The sequence below is a fragment of the Coccidioides posadasii genome, chromosome 1 (assembly GCF_018416015.2).
Source record: "Coccidioides posadasii str. Silveira chromosome 1, complete sequence".
NCBI classification, from domain to species: domain Eukaryota; kingdom Fungi; phylum Ascomycota; class Eurotiomycetes; order Onygenales; family Onygenaceae; genus Coccidioides; species Coccidioides posadasii.
The window spans coordinates 5,040,783-5,060,074 of NC_089407.1; the positions used below are offsets into that span (position 1 = coordinate 5,040,783).

Genomic DNA, 19,292 nt, shown 5'->3' on the forward strand with positions numbered 1-19,292 from the left:
TGTCTTGGATGACTTCCTTGGCCAACTCCTCATGTGATATGAGTGCTTCATCCAGCATATGCACCTTATCTCCATGTTTAAGCAGTATGATCTTCTTGATTGTAGATGCATGGAGCTGTGATTGTTGATAATGACATGTATCCTGAGCAACATTGAAAACCTGTTCTACCCCAACTCCTGTCAAAGGTATAGCCAGAATGTCCCTTGCCATCTGAGCAACAGTTGGAAAATCAGGCTCTAGCATCCTCTACTGTTCCAGAATTGGAGCTTGAGGTAATGTCAAATTCTTGTCATTTAAATATTGCTCCATTTCATTTTGGAAATTTGCTTGTCTTTGATGGGGTCTCTCAAAAATCATTTGCTCAATATCCTAGAGAAGTTAGCAGAGAAGAAATCAGAATAATACTTATAACAAACATACATCATTCACATCAAGTATTACTTCTCTTGGCTGTTCATATTTCTCATAATGCTTTTTGTAAAACCTCAAAATATATTGTTGGTATGTTTCACGCTCATCACTGGTCCAATCCTCTGAATCATATGCTCTCATGTGGCGTGATGGATGGAGGGCAGCAGCTACAGCTAGCAGCTCACCCTTTGGATGCTCAGTATCACTATAGTATTTCTGGAATTTCAAGTTGGCAGCTTTGATAGCTTCTTGAATGTTCTCTCTTGTTGTCAACTGTTGGGCCTTGTCCTCCTCTCTTTCTAAATGCTGGAAAAGATGATTGTATGTTGCCCATACCAGATGAATTGTTGGGCCTGTTGTTTTGGACAGTACCTTGGTAAATCGACTGAATGGCTGCAACAGTCCAACCATATACTCTAGCTGCTTCCAGTCATGGTCTAATAAGTGAAGCCTTTGGTATTTTGGTGATGAGTCCTGGATCCATAAGTCCACAGCTTGTCGAAGCAACAAGGCACGAACACACATCTCATAGGTGGAATTCCATCTTGTGCGAACATCTTGGATCATCTTGCGCTGGTTCTCTTGTTGATATTCTCGGAAACGTGCAGCGAGTTGGGGGGAGGCATTGGTTGCATTGGCAACAAGACGAATCTATTGTCAAGCAAAGATTAGTAAATCAACTCAAGTATATCAAGACCGTTACCAAATTTCGTTACCTTTCTAAGAGTATTTGCAAATGTGTCTGTTGATGCTAGGTCATCAGTAATTGAGCTCTCATCAAAGGTAGTGGGTAGAGCATCATTGTCTGGCTGAATCTTGAGATTGCAAACCAGCTCTCGAACCACAAGTTGAATCACATGAGCAAGACAGGGTATTGTCCTACTCTCTGCATCCCAATCAGTTGTCTTGTTCAACTGCTGCAATGCTGGCCTCAACTGATGTGTAAGATGTGCTCGCATGGTACCATTGTTTGATGCATTGTCACTTGTAATTGCAAGAAGATTGCTCTCAAGCCTCCATGCTGCTAGTGATTGTTGGAGAATCTCTGCCATATTCTTGCCAGTATGAGCACCCTCTAAACTTTCAAAACCCAGTAAATGCTCACGGTACTCCCAATCCTTTGTAATGTAATAACCATTAATTGCCATAAAGGCAAGGTTATTGGGACTTGTCCAATTATCCACTGCCAGAGATACCTTGGTTGTTGGGTCATGGTCAAAGAGAAGATTTTGGAATAGCTGATTGTACATATCATTCATGACCTGATATAATGTTCCTCGTGTGGGTATCTGTAAAGCCATTGCAGGGTTGAGCATGGTTATTAATGTGCGGAATGCTGGATTCTCAATAGCACGAAATGAGAGATTCAAGGATATTAATGTTTGCACAAGCTGCCGGAGGAAATTGTCTTGATTGCATTCAGGAACAGGCAGATCTGAATCTGTTCGAGGACGCTTCGGAAACTGTTGCTAAGACACCAGGACTGTTACTAAAATTTGTTACATTTGGGAAATTAGGATCCATGACCTACCATCATGTTAACCAGAGTGTTACCCTGTCTGTCACCAGTTTTTGTACAATCTTTGCTTGTTAAATGCTTCTTCAGACCACTTGTACTGTTTTGAGAAAAGCTTGGATGGCTGAGAAAGGTTTGGCAATGCTTGCAAATCACCCCTGGAGTGCCCTTAGAATGCTCTGCCACCTGATCAAATTTTGACCAAAAATCAGAATGGCGTTGCTTTGCCTTCCAGTTGGGGTCACCATGCTTCTTATCATTAACCAACTGAGCAGCTTCAGTAGTCAACCACCAAGTAACAAACAACTTATGATGCAGCTCCTTCCACAATACAAATTGTTTTTTTCCATGTTGAACTATGGTCAATTCTGAAGGAACCTCTGTAGATTTTGCTTGTTTGCTGGCTTCAGTCATTAGGTTTTTCTTTCTTTTTTTTTTTTTTTTCACAATCAAATTGATTTTTCTCTAAGTTCTGCCTTAGTCAAAAAAGTAACAAAATGTGGTCAGAGCCCACGCAAAATTTGACAATCTCTAGGTAGTTAGCCTCATTTTACTCTGTAAGTACAGCAACCAACTACAAAATCTTCTTCTTCTACAAAATGGAACATTCTTCTTCAGGAAAATAAAACATTTTGCCAATTTAATGGCACCCCATTCTCAAATTAATATGAAAAAAGAACTAAAAACCTAACTTCCTCCCCTAGGCATCAATAATCCAATCATCCTCTGCCTCATTGTCCTCCTCATCATCCTCATCAGAGGACACCACAACCTCAAAATCATCTTTCTCCATCTCCTCTGGGGCAGGTGGGCTGTTGTTGTCTTCACTTGGATCCTGTAATTGGCCCAGGAATCCCCTCATCTCCTCCTCAACCCCCTCTCTCGACACACTGACTGCAGCAAGACAATCATGACCATGGGTCATGACCTTGGCCTCAAGCCTGGCTATCATTTGGCAGAATTGGGCCTCCCTATGTGCAGCAATAGGATGCTGCGCCTGGCTTGTTTTGGCCTAAATATGTCAGGACTGTTACCAAATTTTGTTACTTTTGGATCCTATCTTCTTTTTCTGCTGAGCTTCATTCTTGGCCTCTGTGGCCTCTTCTTGGTGATGCTTCTTCTCTTCCTCCCTCTCCTTTTGCTGAGAGACCATGAGCTGGTGCTCATGGTACTTCTTTGACTTGCCCTTGGCAAATTGCTTGGCCATCAACTCTTCAATGGCTTTATCTTCAATCATCTTGCGATCCTTCTTGCTGCTATTCTGCCTGCAATGGATGTCAATATGATTCAATGCAAACCACTGAGGGTGCATACCACTCATGTTTTGCTTGGATCCTCTTCAGCATGTCATGGCGTGCCTTGCGATCTGCCTCTCCTGCCTTGAATATGTCTTTTTGATGGCCTTCCAAGGCCTGGCGGTGCTCCTGTGCTGCACGGGTCTTCTCTCTCATTGAATATTGTTTTGGCCCCATCTTCATGATTGTATGCGATGAGTTGAATTGCTGGCTACAGGATAATGAGATTATAGAGTATATTGACCAAGTACTTGCATAGGATGGTTACTATACTCATTGTTTACATTCTACAGGCATGTTGCTATGGGCAAGCTCAACGCGTTGTTGCTATGCTGGCTACAGGATAATGGGATTATAGAGTGTATTGACCAAGTACTGTAGGATGGTTACTATACACATTGTTTACATTCTACAGGCATGTTGCTATGGGCAAGATCAACACATTGTTGCTATGCTGGCTACAGGATAATAACATCAGGTCAGTCTCTCTTCTCTTCTCTTCCTCTTCCTCTTCTTCTTCTTTCTCTTCAGGGCTAATGTTGATGATTCCTCCCCTTCCCCCCCCAACCACCTTTTTATTTACTGTGCTTTGATGTCCGCGTGTACAATGAACATATACTGTGACAAAATGGGTTGTGTTAAGAGGTGAGTGCTTGCAGAATACTGCTCTGGCACACATTGTTTACTGACAAGATGTTAGTTTTCCCTGTGCATGTTCATTTTGCACAGCTGGAGAGGAGCGGCACAAGGCTGCATTGAAAGAATGGGCCCTGAAGAAGGGCAATTGGTGTAAAGCCAATAAAGATGTTGACCTGGCCAACTTTGACCAGGAGAATCTCTGCCCCCGCCCCCCTGTTCAAAATTGGAAGGCTGGCACTTGTATGTCAAAAAGTAATGATTTTTGGTAATGGTCTTGATGCTAATTGGTGAAAATAGGTGCCATCAAGGAAATCCGCCACTTCCAGAGCTCTACTGAGCTAATCTTGCCGGTGGCCCTGTTCCAGTGATTGGTTTGGGAAATTACTTTGTCTTGTCACCAAGGACATGAATATCGCTGGCAATGTACTGTCATTGAGTCACTTCAGAAGGTGGCTGAAGCAATCTTGTGCGCTCTGTTTGAGTGTAAGTCACCCTTAGCAATGGCACCAACAATTATACTGAGTAATATAGGCTCTGTTATGGCAATGGCGCACTGTAAGTGTGTTACGGTCAACGCTGATGATATGAAGCTCATTCTTGACATTGGTGCCAAAATTGGGTCGAACTATTTCGGCCTGATTGATGCACCTGATCACCCTGCCCCTGCTGCCACCACCTGCTGCCTGCGTGCTGCCCCCGCCCTGCCAACTACTGCTGCTGCTGCTCCACCACCACTGCCACTGCCCACCACTGTCTCCCTGCCTCCCCCTGGCGCTGTCAGGGTCTCCGCCCGTCAAATGGCGGGTATTAGAGCCTCTGTCCGGTTCACAAAGCCGGTTCTGGAGGAGCAGGAGGAGGAGGAGGAGGAGGAGGAGGAGGAGGAGGAGGAGGAGTGGGAGGAGGAGGAGGAGGGGGAGGAGGAGGATGATGATGATGATGAAGATGATGATGATGATGATTAACTTGCCATTTAGGCAGTTCCTGTTTGTTTGCTGGCTTCAGCCATTAGTTAGTTTTAATACTTTGTTTCTTTTGACAATCAAATTGATTTTTCTATGGGTTCCGCCTTCATCAAAAAAGTAACAAAATTTGGTAATGGTCCACACAAAATTTGATCAGTTTGACTCTTCCCTATGAATTTGACACGATGGGACCGGGAATCCTGGTCCCATCCTGGTCCCACTATGGACCCGGCCGGGATGGGAAATGGGAGTCTACCATCTCTGCTGGAATGGGATGTGGGACATAATTTTCTATTTGAGGATGGGACCGGGAAATAATTTCTGGGATAGGGATGGGAACAGGACCTCAAGCTCTTGAGTGGGATGGGACATGGGACTGAGATTTCATATTTGGGATCCCGGCTGTTTCTAAATTCGGGACCGGGACCAGGTTCAATGGGAAATGGGATCCTGTCCCGGTCCCGAATACCAGCCTAGGACCCTGCCATATTTAGGAACCAGAGACTGCAGCAGCCAAATGTCAAGCTCAAAAGAAACTGGATGCCTTGAATATTGACTATGAGATAAAGGCAAGAGAGGAATGGGAGCTTGTCAATGGGATTCACCACCTACAAATTTGCCCAAACTGTGGAAGAAAGTCAACTTTCAAATTCACTGTGAAAACTGGCAAGCTTGTTCGACAAGGCAAGGGGGGAGTTGATTGGTATAGGTATCAGAAGGTGTTAAGATTCTATCATCTTACTATTGAATTCTCTAGCTAATCTGATACTTCTTTCATTCCAGGAGGTCCTTCTTGCCAAATTATTCCCTTTCATCAAGGAATGCCTTGAATCCCAACCCAATACTGTTGTTCTAGAAGATGGAGCTCCAGCACATACCCATTTTTACCAACAAGAGCTCTACAATATACACAAGATCAACTGCTTACTTTGGCCTGGCAATTCACCAGATTTGTATATGATTGAGCCTGCCTGGATGTGGCTCAAGTGACATACAACTGCTAAAGGTGCCCCACAAGAATCTAAGACTGCTGAACATGAATGGAAGAAAGCCTGGGAAGAGCTGCCACAAGCAAAGATTCAACAGTGGATTGAGCGGATTCCACATCATATTCAAGAGATTATATGCTTGGAAGGGGGTAATGAGTATAGAGAGGGTGGTTATAAGGCACCTTGTGTATGGAAGGGTCAACAGCTTAAGGGAAAGCTCTCTCAACAGCAGGATCTTGGGGCAGATTCTTGGGCAGCTGGTCTAGAGACTTTGGAAGCTGCTGAAGCTCTAGCTGCTCTATATAATTTGGGTAGAGAGGATTCTTGGGAGGATTTGGAACAGGATTCAGATGAGAGTAACTAGTCAATTTCAGGGGTACTTTGAGTTTCCTAGCAAATTTGGTGGGGTAGTAGGTATTTGTAAACAGTATTGTCTGTATAAGCTTTCCGGGAACTTTTGTTCCACACCTCCGTACACACACTCGCCTATCCTCCTTCTTCTTCCTTCCCCAAGCAATACGTTCGTGTATACTCCGTATAGAGCCTAGCTAGTAGCTTCAGCTCAGCCCCTGACAGTTGGTAAGTACAGACCCACATAGTTTAATTCAATCAAATTGTAGCGATCACGGTGGCAAGTCTCCAATTGTTTTGAATACGTGCGAAAGCATCTAAATGTATTCCTTTGATTCATGAAAAATTGTCAACTCACCTGAAATGTAATCAACAGAATACCTGTGCTGTATGGAAACACAAAAAGTCCTTCACAAGAAAACCAGGACAAAAAGAACCAGGACAACCACCCAAATTACAAAAAGTAAAGGTCCACAAAGTACTATGTGGGGCAGATGTGAAGAGCAGGAGACTACGGAGTACTCCGTACAAGATGCCCACTTTTTTCGGCCCCGCGATCAAAAGCATACCTCAAAACCATGGGGGTCATTTTACTGGGAAATGCGGTCATACTGATCATTCAAAAGATATGAGAATTTTTACAGTACTGTACACTACCGAATTCGTTGTAATGTACGGAGTACAACAAACAAGATATTTCATCTATTCACACTTATTCTCAAGTTTCCCTTGCTTCCCCACTTCCCCCTCTGTGAGGAATGATGCGTGTGCTTTGCTCTTTCTTTCTTTCCTGATACTGGTTGGACGGAAATTAAGCAGTACTTGGATCCATCTGTATTTGATGGATCGCTTCCTGTTCACTGCAGCAGCAGGCGGCATCCACCTTTATCATCTAATTAATTATATTGTAACTACAAACATGGACAGAGCTTGGGCTTCGCACATAGTTCAATATTTCTATCAATCGCTCGTGCCCCGCCCCCACCTGCACTTACCTTCTGCCGAAAAGTTTCCAAGTTACTAGTCATGAGGATATTGTTGTATCACATGCGTCGGCTGCTCATCATTCCGCTCATACCCTAGCGAGAGTGCAAATTTCCGCTACGCAAAATTCAAGCGTTACCGTGCCATGTCTATGCCTTCGTTAGCTGCTGATCACTGAGACAAGTATAGCTAAGCGTTCAAATACCAATTCATCCATACAGTACATAATTGTGTAAATCATGATGATGGGGGAATGGTGGGATATGAGCCATATGCGAAAGAATTTGTAGCTAGGTAGAGGAAAAGACACTTTCGGAGTATATTAGCCGGTTTTGATTAAGCAGCTTCAACCGTGCGTCGGGCACATATATACCCAATGGGGATGGCCTTTTTCGTTCACGCGTGACACGAGAGGATTCGATCAAGTGCAGTAGAAAAGGTACGCTTCATCAAGTTTCCCTTTTCTACAATCGGCTTGCTGCGGTAGATAATGAGATTTCGAATGGGTCGCCCCCTTAGACGAGCTGCAATTAGTGCAGAGCACTTACTAAACAGTCCCAGAAGCCAAGAACAATCTCCTCCTCCTCGTCCAAAAGCCTTTTTTGTTCATCGGTGACTGGAAGGTTGTAAGTCTCTGCTCGATCAAAATCTATCCAAACAACTCTTTCCGAATCGTCCTTGACGATCATCATGTTCCTAGGTTTCGGATCCCTGTGTCGTACTCCTGCTCCGTGTATCTCCTGCATGCCTTTGAGAAAGTTGTCCATTCGTTTCTGTGTATAGTTGTGCAGATGAATCATCTCAAGATTCGGTATGTACTCCAGAAAAATAGCGCTAGGAAGGTATTTATCATGAAGGAACATTTTCAGGTAAGGTTGGCATGCTTTCGGATCGAACTTCTCCATCGTCCCAAGGAAACGAGGGATAATTCCACGTCTACACAACCCTCGATCCCTTAGTCGCCGATAGGCGGCAGACTCAAGCACATGGATATCCAACTCACGATCTTTCGGTTCGTAGTACCGTCGTGGCCCTCGACCGTGATGCTCTTACCATCAGTATCAGAACACAGCAATGCTCGGAGGATCTTACTTACCACCTTCATAACACATATCTGGCCATGAACCATAACAAGAAATATCACGGAATAATCGGAGGCAAAAAGCTTCGCCTTGAAAACAATTTCGGAAGGTTTGATATTGTTAAGCTCCATCGTTACCTGGATCTCGAAAGTGGGCTCGGGTCGCTGGACGAAAGACGGATTGTGACTTTTGACGTCTAGACCTGCAGTAAATCACGTGATACTAATGGTACCTTGGTATGTTTGTCTTGTTTGTCTTGTATGTATCCGGGTTAAATATGTTAACTTGGCAAGCGGAGCCCCTTGTTGTACTCATGGGCATGTGAAGATTGTACAAAACGTGGAGTGCCTTTAGGCAGCAACCTACGGAGTAGCTAGACGTGGCTGGTGATAATTGGACGTGAGCAACGTAATCGTTGGCGCTCGATTATTTTCATACAATCCGGCCGATGACCTTACCCTGAAACCAAATATGCTGATACATTTCAGAACTTATAAGACTACGATATTCCTCGGCTAGCGACTTGCGAAAAACTTGAGAGTGAAAATTGATTCCTGCTCAATATGGCGAACCAGGTGTCCCTCTTAACTTACCTGCAAAGTGCCTTACCAGCGATTCCAGTCAATCCACCTCCAAACCCTGGGGCGCAACACCACCAATACAGCATACGAAGCTAGCGACATCCACAATATAGGGGTTTGGCATGGCTTCAACTTGAACGCACTTCTTCAAAGTTATCAGAATCTCTTGGTTCAAGCACGGCTTCCACCAGACCCCATGCCGACATCCCCACCCCGTGCTATAACAGCAGAGAATGCTCTTAGAAGCAAGATCTCAGAATATGTCTTTCCAACAGTGCGACGGGCTCTTCGAGCTGGGTTTGACCGGTTGATGGCAATCAACCAAATGAACGGCCTCACTCCCGTGTCATTTGATGTTGGAGAGTGCGCCGAAGTTATCGATGCTTTCAAGCCAGACACCGCTTATTTTGCGGTCGCACTGCCAGCAGGCGCCGGTCCAAACCGCGCACCAGGAGATGTCAAGCCATCGTGGAAATGGAGCACAGCCCTTGCAACCCACCCACTCCTCGGAATTCGCAACGAGTATCGCCAAGCACTCAGTCAGGTCATCTGTTATATGAGACAGCACAATTCTCGACACGGCTTTCTTCTTACAAATCGCGAATTGGTCGTATTCCGAAGAGTGGATGACGGCGGCAACCTTGAGCTTGTTCCACCCATCCCATTCACATTCGGAGGTACCGCTGAACAGCCCCAGATGACTGTTCTCTTGGCACTGTGGTACCTCGGCATGCTTGCTGCCCAAGATGGACACGGTGGTTGGCATATGTGATCTTTTCTCTGCGGGGTCCTTATATACTTGGGCTCTTTCTGTTGCAAATGTACTGTTTCAAGTGTGTGGCCAGGTGAGATGGACAGTCCGGGAATCACCACTCTCCATTAACGTTGAGGGTGACATGGCCCAATTAGGACTAGTGCAGGATAAATTGGTTAAGTTAGTTTAGCCATCCAGTGAGTGTCAAGCATTTCAAGACCGGCCGGGTATACCGTATACATCAGAATCGCTAGCGTATATTTCGAAGTTCAAGACGACATTTCGACTTCCATTCCATAGATGCTATTGAGACGGGTTGGCAAAACATAACAATAAAAATGATTATGTAAACTAATCGCTCACTGAGATGGCGTTGAAGCAGTTAACTCCACATCGGTTCCAATCAGCGGAATTATTGCCTATCTAAAGGTACGTCTCTTCTTGGACATATTGAATGCTTCAGCAGAGCCCTCTTCGCTCTGCCGGGTTACCGGAGCATCCGAGGCAGCGTTCTGCAAACCATCAGCCTCTTCCAATACAGATGTAAAACTAGAGCCATGTATATCAACGCCTCCGACACCTTGTGAAAGTCCAGTGGATTCTGAGAAACTCAGCTCCGATTGATGTAATACTTCAGGTTGTTGTGATATCTGTGACGCCTGCGACACCTCAAAATTTACCTGTGGCAGTTCATCAATAGCGGAGCATATTTTCTTAAAATGGGAAGGTGCCCAGTCATTGTACACACTCATAGAGAATTTGTAGGATGTCCATTTCTCTTTGCCATCAAGTGAGGTGAAGTCGAACTTGTGAATGGGATGGCGGTAGTATGTAGTCTTCTCTCCCTCGATCACAGGATAGTGGCCGTAGATTCTCACAGAACAGTGATCGTGTGAAATTGAAAAGGCCAGGATCTGTCGGTGTAACTCCTTTTCACGCTTCACGGCCTTGAAGAGCTTAACAACTCCTCTTACTGAGAGAGTCATACTGTGCGCATTTTGTCGATCTGCTATATCGAGTGCCGCCTTTCCGCACTTCACTTCAACCGTCATAAACGGAAAGTACATGTATGCAGTACTCATAAAGAAAGACATATCGCCAATTTCACCGACAAATGGTGCAAGCTTTTCCAGTCGAGCTTCTGAGAAGGATTGTCGGGGGAACCCGACCGCATAATCGGGCTGTGGCCGAGATAATCGAAATTGTCGAGAATGTGGAAGATGTGGCGTTAGTGCAGGTGGTGGCAATCGTTGATCCTCATCTAGAGATATCGAGCTATCCCAGCCTTCATTCACACTTTCTACCAAGTGCTGGAATGAGACGCGACCGTGGTCTATCGCACCCTCAGCAGAAGGAACAATCAACTCAGCAATGACTCGAATGACGCCCGTCTCGTTTTTCTTCCTAATCCTTTGGCAGGTTAATTCGAACACGCCATCATCAAACCTCGTTCCACTAGGAGTCTCTGAGTCTTTCTCGAGTAGTCTTCGACAGGAAATTTTGCTGTCGCTAGTGATTCCGTCCTTATGATCGTCCAGGAATATTCCTTTAGACTCAAGGAATACCTCATAGTTCTTGTCAGTGTAAGGTCTACTCTTGGCTTCTCGTGAACTTGTTTCGCTCGGCCCGTTCAAGCTAGCATTCGACTTCGTACGGCGGAGAGACGGGGTTTTTTGTCGTACAAAGAAGGTTTCCATGGTGTCAACTTCTAAGGGGCTTTTGGGCCATTCGTAGTTGCTAACCCAATGCTCAATGAGCTTATCCTCCTCTACCCGTGGCCGCTTCGGACGATGATAAGATGGATGCTCCGGTTCGGAGTGCCGTCGTTTAGGTTCAGACGAACGGTGTTGCGGCGAAGCTGTTAGACTAATCTTGATAAGAATTAGCTCCTGTCATCTGTATTATCAAGGCCATGATAAGCATACCTCTGGACCAGCAGTTTGGACGACTCGAGGAACATCAATGCCTGTTGACCTCCTGATTTCGCCCACTGTGAACCCACCAGGGCTCGCAAGTTCATTATCGTGCTTTTCACGATGTTTGGGTGGATGCACCGGTGGTGTTGTTTCACACTCTCGTTTTCGTTTACGGTCATTCACCTGAGGGATTAGCCTCTCGCTTACCAGCTCGGCCATAGAGAGTATCGTACAGTGTTCCCAAGTGTGCAACTCGCTGGAGGTGATGACGAGTTTGGTAGTCCAGGCTGGAGGCGTGCGTTTCTTCGGCGAGAATGTTGCACCTTTGGTGTGCGTTGGGATCGCCTCGCTGGTGATTGTTAGTGAGAGTAAGCTGGTAAAAGACGAACAAACTCACCGCTGTTCTGAATTTGAAATGCAGATGATTGCCTTCCACTCCTTTTTTTTACTATACGCGGAGTCATATTTATTGGAGGAGGGAAGGGTGTGTTGTCAGAGGGTGCGTGCAGGGATGGGATTTCATCTATTGGTAGAGGGGAAGTCGAGCGTTGGTCCGTGGTGACCACACTGTACGAAGTAGCTTTAGTGTATATGTTCCGATCACGTGCTCTACCAAATTGTGAGGGAAGTGCTCCCCTGTTTCCAAAAATTGGCCTGTCAGTTTACTCCGAAGGGGCCTGGAAGGAAAACCGCGTATATATTTAGAGATTATCCATTGAACAAGAATTAGATGCGCAATTGATTACGAAGGACGGAGTGAGGTACTTTGTACGTTCATGCGGCCATTTTTGTGAGCCATCTTCGACAAGTTGGCTCTTGCGGTATCGAAATTGCTGCATCAAGCTATTTATCTTTTCTTGAAAGAGGAAGGGAGACCATAACTGGCGCTGAGGTCGTCGCTGGGAGATAGAATCCTTCAAGCGCGTCAACAGGTGAAATTTCGAAATCACGTGACATAATCAAGCACTGGCTCCATCAGAAAGAGAGTTATCGGATCATGCTTTTTCCCTCTCCGATTTTTCGCGAAATTATGGATAAGCAACGGGACAGAGCTAATAAACCCCTAACGTAGCTGGGCTATCAACCTCCGACTGTGTGTGTGTGTGTGTGTGTGTGTGTGTATTCATATTTTTCATAGGCCTTATGCAGTCAGAGACTATGAAGGCCACGCTATCTGTCCAACTAGTTACAGGCATGTGTCCTCCTCAATGTGGGGACTTCAGTTAAGTCATTCTGTTTAACTAAGCTCAAACTGCACATGATTCCCAGGGGAGGCCCTGAGGCCCCTTACAACTCACGTCATTCTCCTGATTGGAGCCATGCCCCAAGGGAAAACCCTCAAAACCTTGGGTGTAACTGACACATCTTGACATTTGCAAACCAATAGAAAGTACATGATTAAGTAAAGCATCTTGTAAACTACACAGGCCCAGTACATTTCATATCTAACTCATATATATTCCTGATCCATAACAACCAATTATAACTGCCAATAAGATAGCACCTGTGAGGACTGTGACCCTCCTGACTGAGCTGGTGGACCAGTGAAAGATTGTTCCAGGGCAAAGCCCTAAATTCTAGGCAGAGGATTCACTAAAGGGATAAATGTTTATCTGACACAGAAGCTTATTGTGTGTATACAGTGAGCCCTCACTCTGAACCTCCTTTCTAGAGCCTGTCTTAGTATTTTGTTATTATAGCTACCTAGTTGGCAACAGGGATTCTCTTCCTACAGCACCTAGCTGAGCTCCTAACATTAGGCTCACCAATCCCAGAAGCACTGAACACAATTGATGGCAATAATTGTGGTGTTGGCATATTTCTTGCCTGTGACCTGGAATCAAGCCAATCTGACAGTATCTCTCGCGCGGTACTCATCTGGGGCAAGCTCCTCAACTATCTTCTTCCCAGAACATCAGCTCTCTTTGGTGGGTTTGGAGGGCTTCCATAAGCAAGTCTATCAGGAAAACATGTCATTCAGATAATAGAAGGAAGCAGAGAAAGTAACTAGCACAAGGAGACTGGAAAGGAGCAGCATAAATAAGTGTGAAGACAGTAGAGACAGTATTCACCAAGAGTGAACTAAAAAAATGCTTCAAAGGAGCAGAAGACATTGAATTTATACATTGTGAGAAGTAGAGCATCACCATCCTACAACAAGACTGAGCATTGATAGCTTGTGGATACAACATCACGACTATTGCTGTGTCTGAGGTATGCATGTGGAAAATGGTTGTTGACATGAGACATGAGGTGTGTTATTGAAATAAAAGCGGCGTAGGTTTCACGTCACATGGCCTGGAATGGGCTTAAAACAGCGTTGAAAATGGGATGCTCTGAGTGGCTGCACCTTACAGACTATAGGTCCTCATCGAAGGCCTCACCCGCCTCACCTGCCTCACCCACGCGAGGCTGAGGCAGCCGGGTTAAAGCAGCCCGCCTCCAGCGCTCCTCCGGGACTAGTTAGTGCCAACGGAGTATTTTGGAAAAATCCACATTCCCTCTTGACTATAGAAGGTTATAGTAAAATTGTAAGAATTGTCCATTGCATACAGATGGAGGTTAGAATTGATGAGAACATACACCCGCACTAAGAAACACAACCTAATGCTATAGCCTGTGATACTTCAGAAAGCAAGGGAGGGGTGACTGTCCAACAGGCATGCATGATATAACCTGGTGTGTTAATCCTGTCAAGCAGCCGAGCTATGTCTGTGCTTCGGTCTGTTTTGGTACTCTGTAGTGGTCTCGCAAGGTTACATGATTGAATTGTCCAGCTCTTGGGTTTTGCACTGCATCACTGTGTTTAACTAGTGTGCTATGTATGTGTGGTGCTCAGCCCATTTCCTGAGTTTAGATGACTATTTACTGTATCGTTGGAGACTAAAGAAGCATATATATGTTCATCAGAGTTGAGTTGTGTTTCTTTCAATATTTAGAACAGGGTGTAGATTCGCTAATTGATATAATATAAAGGAGATAAAAGCGCTGCCACTGCACATCATCACTACAAAGTAAATTTTAGTTGAATTCACTGCATCAATATTTGCTAATATCACCATACTTTGTATCAGGATTCAAATCTACGCATATGCGAGCAGAAAGACAAAACCTGCGTGTAAAGCCATTGAGCCTGCTACAGCTTTTAATTGCACGCTTGACTTCTAAGATCATGGAAAAATCAGGGGCAAGTAAACTTCAAACCTGCTAAATGACCAGTTTACAGAAAGTGAAGGGCATTTCTGCCAGTAATTAAGGACCCGGAAAGACAATCTCACAGTTTATCCCAAGAAACTTCCCTGAGTCAATATATGGCTGCCATCCAACAAACCCAATGTAAGTTCGACTGTTAATATTTCTATAATCAATATGGGCCAAGACCACTCTAGGTGCCATCATATAGAAGAAGAAGCATGTTCATACACGCCCCAAAAGACCCCCATGCTGGCTGCCACCAGCAGATCAACCATCTTCAAGCCTTCGTCCTGGATAATCAACTTACCCAGCTTAGCACTGTTTCCCCTCATTCCACCGCCCGCTCGCTCCCTCGCCAAACTCAAATCTAACCTGTCTTCATCAAAGGGAGAAGATAAGTCGTTAGAACTGTCTGCACGAGGCGAGGAGCTAGGACGAGGATATGTAGATGGGAATGTGGGAAGGTTGAAGCGGATTTCCGCGACCGTTACAGCGGACGATGAGGATGACTGTGACGTAGAGCTATTTGGACTTGGGATGACATGTCTGCATCGTAGCGTGCGGCTATAGGCCCCAGGACCAAAGGTGCAGGTTCCATTCCAAGGTGATGTGAATGCATAATTTTCTATGGGCCTGAAGGGATGTGTCTTTCGGCGTGGCGGACTGATGTCGAGAGCTTCGCTTGGGGGGTGATGGTGTACGGGAGTGAGTTTGCGTGTAAATTTCAAGGGTCCAGTTGGGACATCGGGGTCGGTCCTGGTCTGATCTGCTGAAGAATCTGACGAGGAGGCCGATACTAGATGGCGCATTGAGGATGGGAGGTTGATTCCGAGACTCTCGAAGGAGATGGGCTTGTTGTTCGCGAACTTTTTATATCCAGGTGTAGTGATCTCAATTGCGACGGATCCGTCCGGTGCAGCTTTTGAAGGAGCTATACAATTCGTAATAATCCCAACATTCCATTGATTCCCGTAAGTTGGATCTCGCCGTATCAGTGTGATGTGGAAAGGTGGAGATATACGGGTTTCTTGATGCACTTCGTAGCTGCGTTTGGGCCTTAGAGACAGCGGGTGTCCTGTCGATTCGCCCGGCAAGTGCAGCCGTCCTCCTAGTCGAGATTTGCCCGGAGATTTTGGATGGATAGTAGGACGTTCACAATCCCAGCTCGCTCGTCCCGGGGACGAGTCAAAGCTACTCCGCAGGCGATGGAACGTTTCTTTCATAGGGGCGGGAGAAAGAGAGTGTGCACTCCATCGCTTCGCATGCGTATCTTCTGTTCCGGATTCTGGGTGAACGGAATGCTGCTCTTGTGACGGTGATAGCGACGACACTGGCTGCCTCGAAATACCTGGAGTTTCCCAAGGCCGTGGCGCCTCCAAGTGTCCTGCACTCTGCACCCCGCCTCTCAGATGCTCTGTATTTGCGACAAGCCGGCGTTCTACACCTATGCTCTCCTTGTCTCCTGAGCGCGTTCCGTCAACATTTGCCAAAGCAGGATTTGAGCTGGGAGTCATCGTATCAATATGCAAGGCTGTCGTGGTGGGTACAGGCTTCCTCCGGACACGGTTCAACAAAGCAAACATGTCAGTTTTGCCCTTCCCATTGCCGTTGCCATTGCCATTGTCACCACTATGGAGCGCCAGTTGCTCCTGCTGCTGGTGCTGCCATTGTCTTTTCTCCTCCTCTACCTTTCTTTCATTCTCAATATTTTCTAGAACTGCTTCATCGCCTGGCCCAGCGACGTGACAAAAGTATAACGATGCGTTTATCGATTCGGGAGAAAAGCTCGACTTCGTGGGCGGTTTGAGGGGTGACAAGAAAACATCTGTGCTTCACAGGCTTGGGCACATCAACCCAGCACGTCGGTTAGTTATATACACATATCTCCGCCATAATCCGCATGGAATCATGTATGCACGTAAAACAGCTGCCATCCCCGTGGAGGAGTAGTACCTTTGCTTCCCGGAACTCTAACGATATACAGAACTAGCGGTTCAAGGACTTGCTGCGTCGGATTACGCGGGTAATTTGGCGGATTTGAGGCGAGATTTGTAAATCCAAGGAGAGATCGGGCCTCAATGGGCCCTGAAGGAGATGGCAGAGGTTGATCCTGGCTTGTACGCGCCATCCATGCGGTTATGTATGAATGAAGTATGAGCAATCGATGGTTAAAGGTATATTTGGGTTCGAGAGGGGAAGGATACGAGTAAATATGGTTTTAATGGACCAGAGAGCTTATCGAGAGAATAGCATACTAATATGCATCAAAAACCAAGCCTGCTTTGCTTCTGCGGGATTGGGCAGCGAACGAAGGAACAGGTGGCACACAGGAGCTTGTCGGAAGGAACCTGGGGTTTTGGAAGCGGGTTTCCTGCAAACTTCCCCACGTCTTTCGCAGCAAGGCAAAATAGTTAACGACGGAGTCCCTAGCGAAGAATTCCAAATTCAGAGTCTGCGTGGGAGGAAACTAGGCCGTGGTTCAGGGTCAATCAAGCTCCATCGCATGCAGGCTCCCACTGTACCGATGCCGGGCCCCGCAGGATGAGACAGAAAGCAACGAGCGTCACTGGACGACGCGGAAATATTTGAGCCACAGACATGTCAAGTCTGCGTCAGAGGCTTTATCTGGAGCGAGAGGGAGCGAGCGGACAGCCAATAGACGGATCGCGATGTTCAAACAAAGCTGACACCGATGGAAGAACTGGCGTTACAGAGCAGCCCGCCTGCTGCGCCACAGTTATACGACAGCCCCATCTGGCGAGACGGCGCACTTTTGAAAACGAGAGGCACAGGATGATATTATTACTGCAGATTAACAAGATGATAATTTAGCTACACCTTGGAGGGCCATTTGGGAGAAACGTTTGATGCAAGTTAAGGAAAATATGCTTGATTGTTGTAATTATACCTGGTATCTTAGGAAAAGTCAAATATCGCGGAGGGGAAAATATACTTCGCCGTAGGTAAAGGAGGAAAAAAATCGTTTACAACGGTGATTTCGGGTTCTTGGACGGTTCTCGAACACTGTGCTCCGTGGCATCGACGCTGTCTCTCCAATCGATCGGTCGCCCCAGGATAAGCTCATTAACGCCAAAAAAAAAAAAAAAAAGGCCTCACAAAAGGATAGAGTACACGCAGTTACATGCCTTCTCATGTACGTTTTTTCATTAGAAAGAGAAAAAAAAAGGGGGGCTCCCGTAGCCAAAAACCTGGGGTCCGAAAGCGACCAGAAGGCATATTTATACCGCATTTTCTGGTCGTTCCCCTTCGGCAATAATTGGGACAGGCAAGCCTCTTTCGGGACTCTGTAGAACCAACTGCTCGTGCCGCCGTGCACGGAGATAATCGCTAATTGCCCGAATCAAAATAAACCACCCAACAATCATAAGAATGTAGGAAATCCACTCGCTTGTGGTAATGCCGGAGATTCCGCCACCGGAAGAATCGCCCGAGTCAAAGGCGTCTCCATCAGAAATTGATCCTGGAGAGAAATCGTGACTGTTGGGATTTGGCGGAACATATTGAGGATCGCCGGGCGATGATACTGGTTCTGAACCACCACCAGGCTTCATATATAATCCATACTGCACCAGGGTAAGGCCAAGACCAGCTCGGCTTCCGTTTTTGGCAGCATGCGTAGTATGAAGGAGATAAGTGAGAAGGAAGCCGACAAGCTGGAAAGAAGTTGAAATCATGCCATTCCAGACGAAGGAGAAAAATGAGCCAACGGGCAGACCATCGACGTATACTTCATCCGATGACATACCGGGGGCAACGATCGTTGTCTCCCAGTATGGGGGTGTAGCGTCGGCGGCGGCTTGTTCGTAGCTCTGTGTATACATCAGCAACGCGCCTTTATATCCCTAATCTGCAGGGATAATATGCATACCGGTGGTAGGTCATCCTCCTTCTCCCCACGTTCCGGCTTCGCGGCCAGATTCGCGAAAACACCATCGTTCGCGGCGGAACGTATCACTCTTGGGGCACCGGAAGAGCCGCTGGTGCCAAATGTAGGTAGCACTGTGGAGCTTCTCGGTCTGGATGGCCGCTGCGTCTCTCTGGAACTGCCCGGTATTTGTGTATTCTCTTCTGGCGGAGTAGGGTTACCCCTCATCAGTCGTTGCCTGTCATCTATCTCATCTTCCACATCGGAATCGTTCTGTTCATCGCCAAATGTGTCCGCAAGCGTTTGGTCGGCTTCCGTATGTAGGGGATCCTGAGCAAAAAGGGGCCGGGAGGAAGGAGACGAGGCTCTGGAATGGAAAGAAGGGGGTGGAGAGGCAGGGACAGGATACGCTACGGAGGTGCCGGGAGCTACAGAGTGGTCATCATCGTCATCAGTACGGGTGTCGACCTAAAATAAACGGCTCAGCATCTGGTTGCGTAACAAGCGTGTTGATATCGACAAAGCGAAAGGGGACACATGGATCCCAGGCACTGAGCATGACTTACCGGCTGATACCGATGAGAGCTCATGGCCGGCGACACGGACAGAGATAAAGTCTAGGAAACAAGTGGGACAGCGAAAGACTTGAAAATAGAATCTAGGTATAAACAAAGAACAGAAGCTCTCAGCGTGGAGGAGCGGGCGTCGTCGTCGTGAGGCCAGCGAGAAC

General features: G+C 46.4%; 5 protein-coding genes across 6 annotated transcripts; 1 reads left to right on the plus strand and 4 right to left on the minus strand.

Annotated features, from left to right (window-relative positions):
* Positions 1 to 7,396: 7,396 nt before the first annotated feature.
* D8B26_001433 (uncharacterized protein) lies at positions 7,397 to 8,372 on the minus strand. Of its 2 annotated transcripts, XM_066123536.1 has the most exons (3): positions 8,245 to 8,372; positions 7,697 to 8,194; positions 7,397 to 7,626 (listed from the first exon to the last, which is right to left on the minus strand). In XM_066123536.1, exons 1-3 carry the CDS (start codon positions 8,359 to 8,361, stop codon positions 7,570 to 7,572), a joined length of 672 nt encoding a protein of 223 aa, XP_065979610.1. In that variant the 5' UTR covers positions 8,362 to 8,372; the 3' UTR covers positions 7,397 to 7,569. The 2 variants fall into 2 exon arrangements, with proteins under 2 accessions (XP_065979610.1, XP_065979609.1); XM_066123535.1 differs by having other exon boundaries at positions 7,397 to 8,194.
* A 635-nt stretch (positions 8,373 to 9,007) lies between these two features.
* D8B26_001434 (uncharacterized protein) lies at positions 9,008 to 9,792 on the plus strand (the record flags this gene model as incomplete). Its single annotated transcript, XM_066123537.1, has 1 exon — positions 9,008 to 9,792. One exon carries the CDS (start codon positions 9,008 to 9,010, stop codon positions 9,581 to 9,583), a length of 576 nt encoding a protein of 191 aa, XP_065979611.1. The 3' UTR covers positions 9,584 to 9,792.
* Positions 9,793 to 9,916: 124 nt separating this feature from the next.
* Positions 9,917 to 11,995, minus strand: D8B26_001435 (uncharacterized protein). The gene is made up of 4 exons (XM_003065435.2): positions 11,879 to 11,995; positions 11,715 to 11,830; positions 11,491 to 11,664; positions 9,917 to 11,436 (listed from the first exon to the last, which is right to left on the minus strand). Exons 1-4 carry the CDS (start codon positions 11,943 to 11,945, stop codon positions 9,985 to 9,987), a joined length of 1,809 nt encoding a protein of 602 aa, XP_003065481.2. The 5' UTR covers positions 11,946 to 11,995; the 3' UTR covers positions 9,917 to 9,984.
* A 2,633-nt stretch (positions 11,996 to 14,628) lies between these two features.
* Positions 14,629 to 16,810, minus strand: D8B26_001436 (uncharacterized protein). Its single transcript, XM_003065436.2, has 2 exons — positions 16,630 to 16,810; positions 14,629 to 16,501 (listed from the first exon to the last, which is right to left on the minus strand). Exons 1-2 carry the CDS (start codon positions 16,802 to 16,804, stop codon positions 14,877 to 14,879), a joined length of 1,800 nt encoding a protein of 599 aa, XP_003065482.1. The 5' UTR covers positions 16,805 to 16,810; the 3' UTR covers positions 14,629 to 14,876.
* Positions 16,811 to 17,575: 765 nt separating this feature from the next.
* Positions 17,576 to 19,152, minus strand: D8B26_001437 (uncharacterized protein; the record flags this gene model as incomplete). The annotated part of the gene is made up of 3 exons (XM_003065437.2): positions 17,576 to 18,506; positions 18,566 to 19,030; positions 19,129 to 19,152. 3 exons carry the CDS (start codon positions 19,150 to 19,152, stop codon positions 17,916 to 17,918), a joined length of 1,080 nt encoding a protein of 359 aa, XP_003065483.1. The 3' UTR covers positions 17,576 to 17,915.
* Between the last annotated feature and the right edge of the window lie 140 nt (positions 19,153 to 19,292).

Bases quoted from the DNA above. Each gene is read 5' to 3' on its own strand.
- D8B26_001433 (XM_066123536.1), bottom strand. From the start codon at position 8,361: ATGGAGCTTAACAATATCAAACCTTCCGAAATTGTTTTCAAGGCGAAG. The intron at 8,195-8,244 runs GTAAGTAAGATC...TGATGGTAAGAG, and splicing joins AGATATGTGTTATGAAGGTG to CATCACGGTCGAGGGCCACG. The intron at 7,627-7,696 runs GTAAGTGCTCTG...TATCTACCGCAG, and splicing joins TTGGCTTCTGGGACTGTTTA to CAAGCCGATTGTAGAAAAGG.
- D8B26_001435 (XM_003065435.2), bottom strand. From the start codon at position 11,945: ATGACTCCGCGTATAGTAAAAAAAAGGAGTGGAAGGCAATCATCTGCA. The intron at 11,831-11,878 runs GTGAGTTTGTTC...AACAATCACCAG, and splicing joins ATTTCAAATTCAGAACAGCG to CGAGGCGATCCCAACGCACA. The intron at 11,665-11,714 runs GTACGATACTCT...CTAATCCCTCAG, and splicing joins GTTGCACACTTGGGAACACT to GTGAATGACCGTAAACGAAA.
- D8B26_001436 (XM_003065436.2), bottom strand. From the start codon at position 16,804: ATGGCGCGTACAAGCCAGGATCAACCTCTGCCATCTCCTTCAGGGCCC. The intron at 16,502-16,629 runs GTACTACTCCTC...TGTGAAGCACAG, and splicing joins TAGAGTTCCGGGAAGCAAAG to ATGTTTTCTTGTCACCCCTC.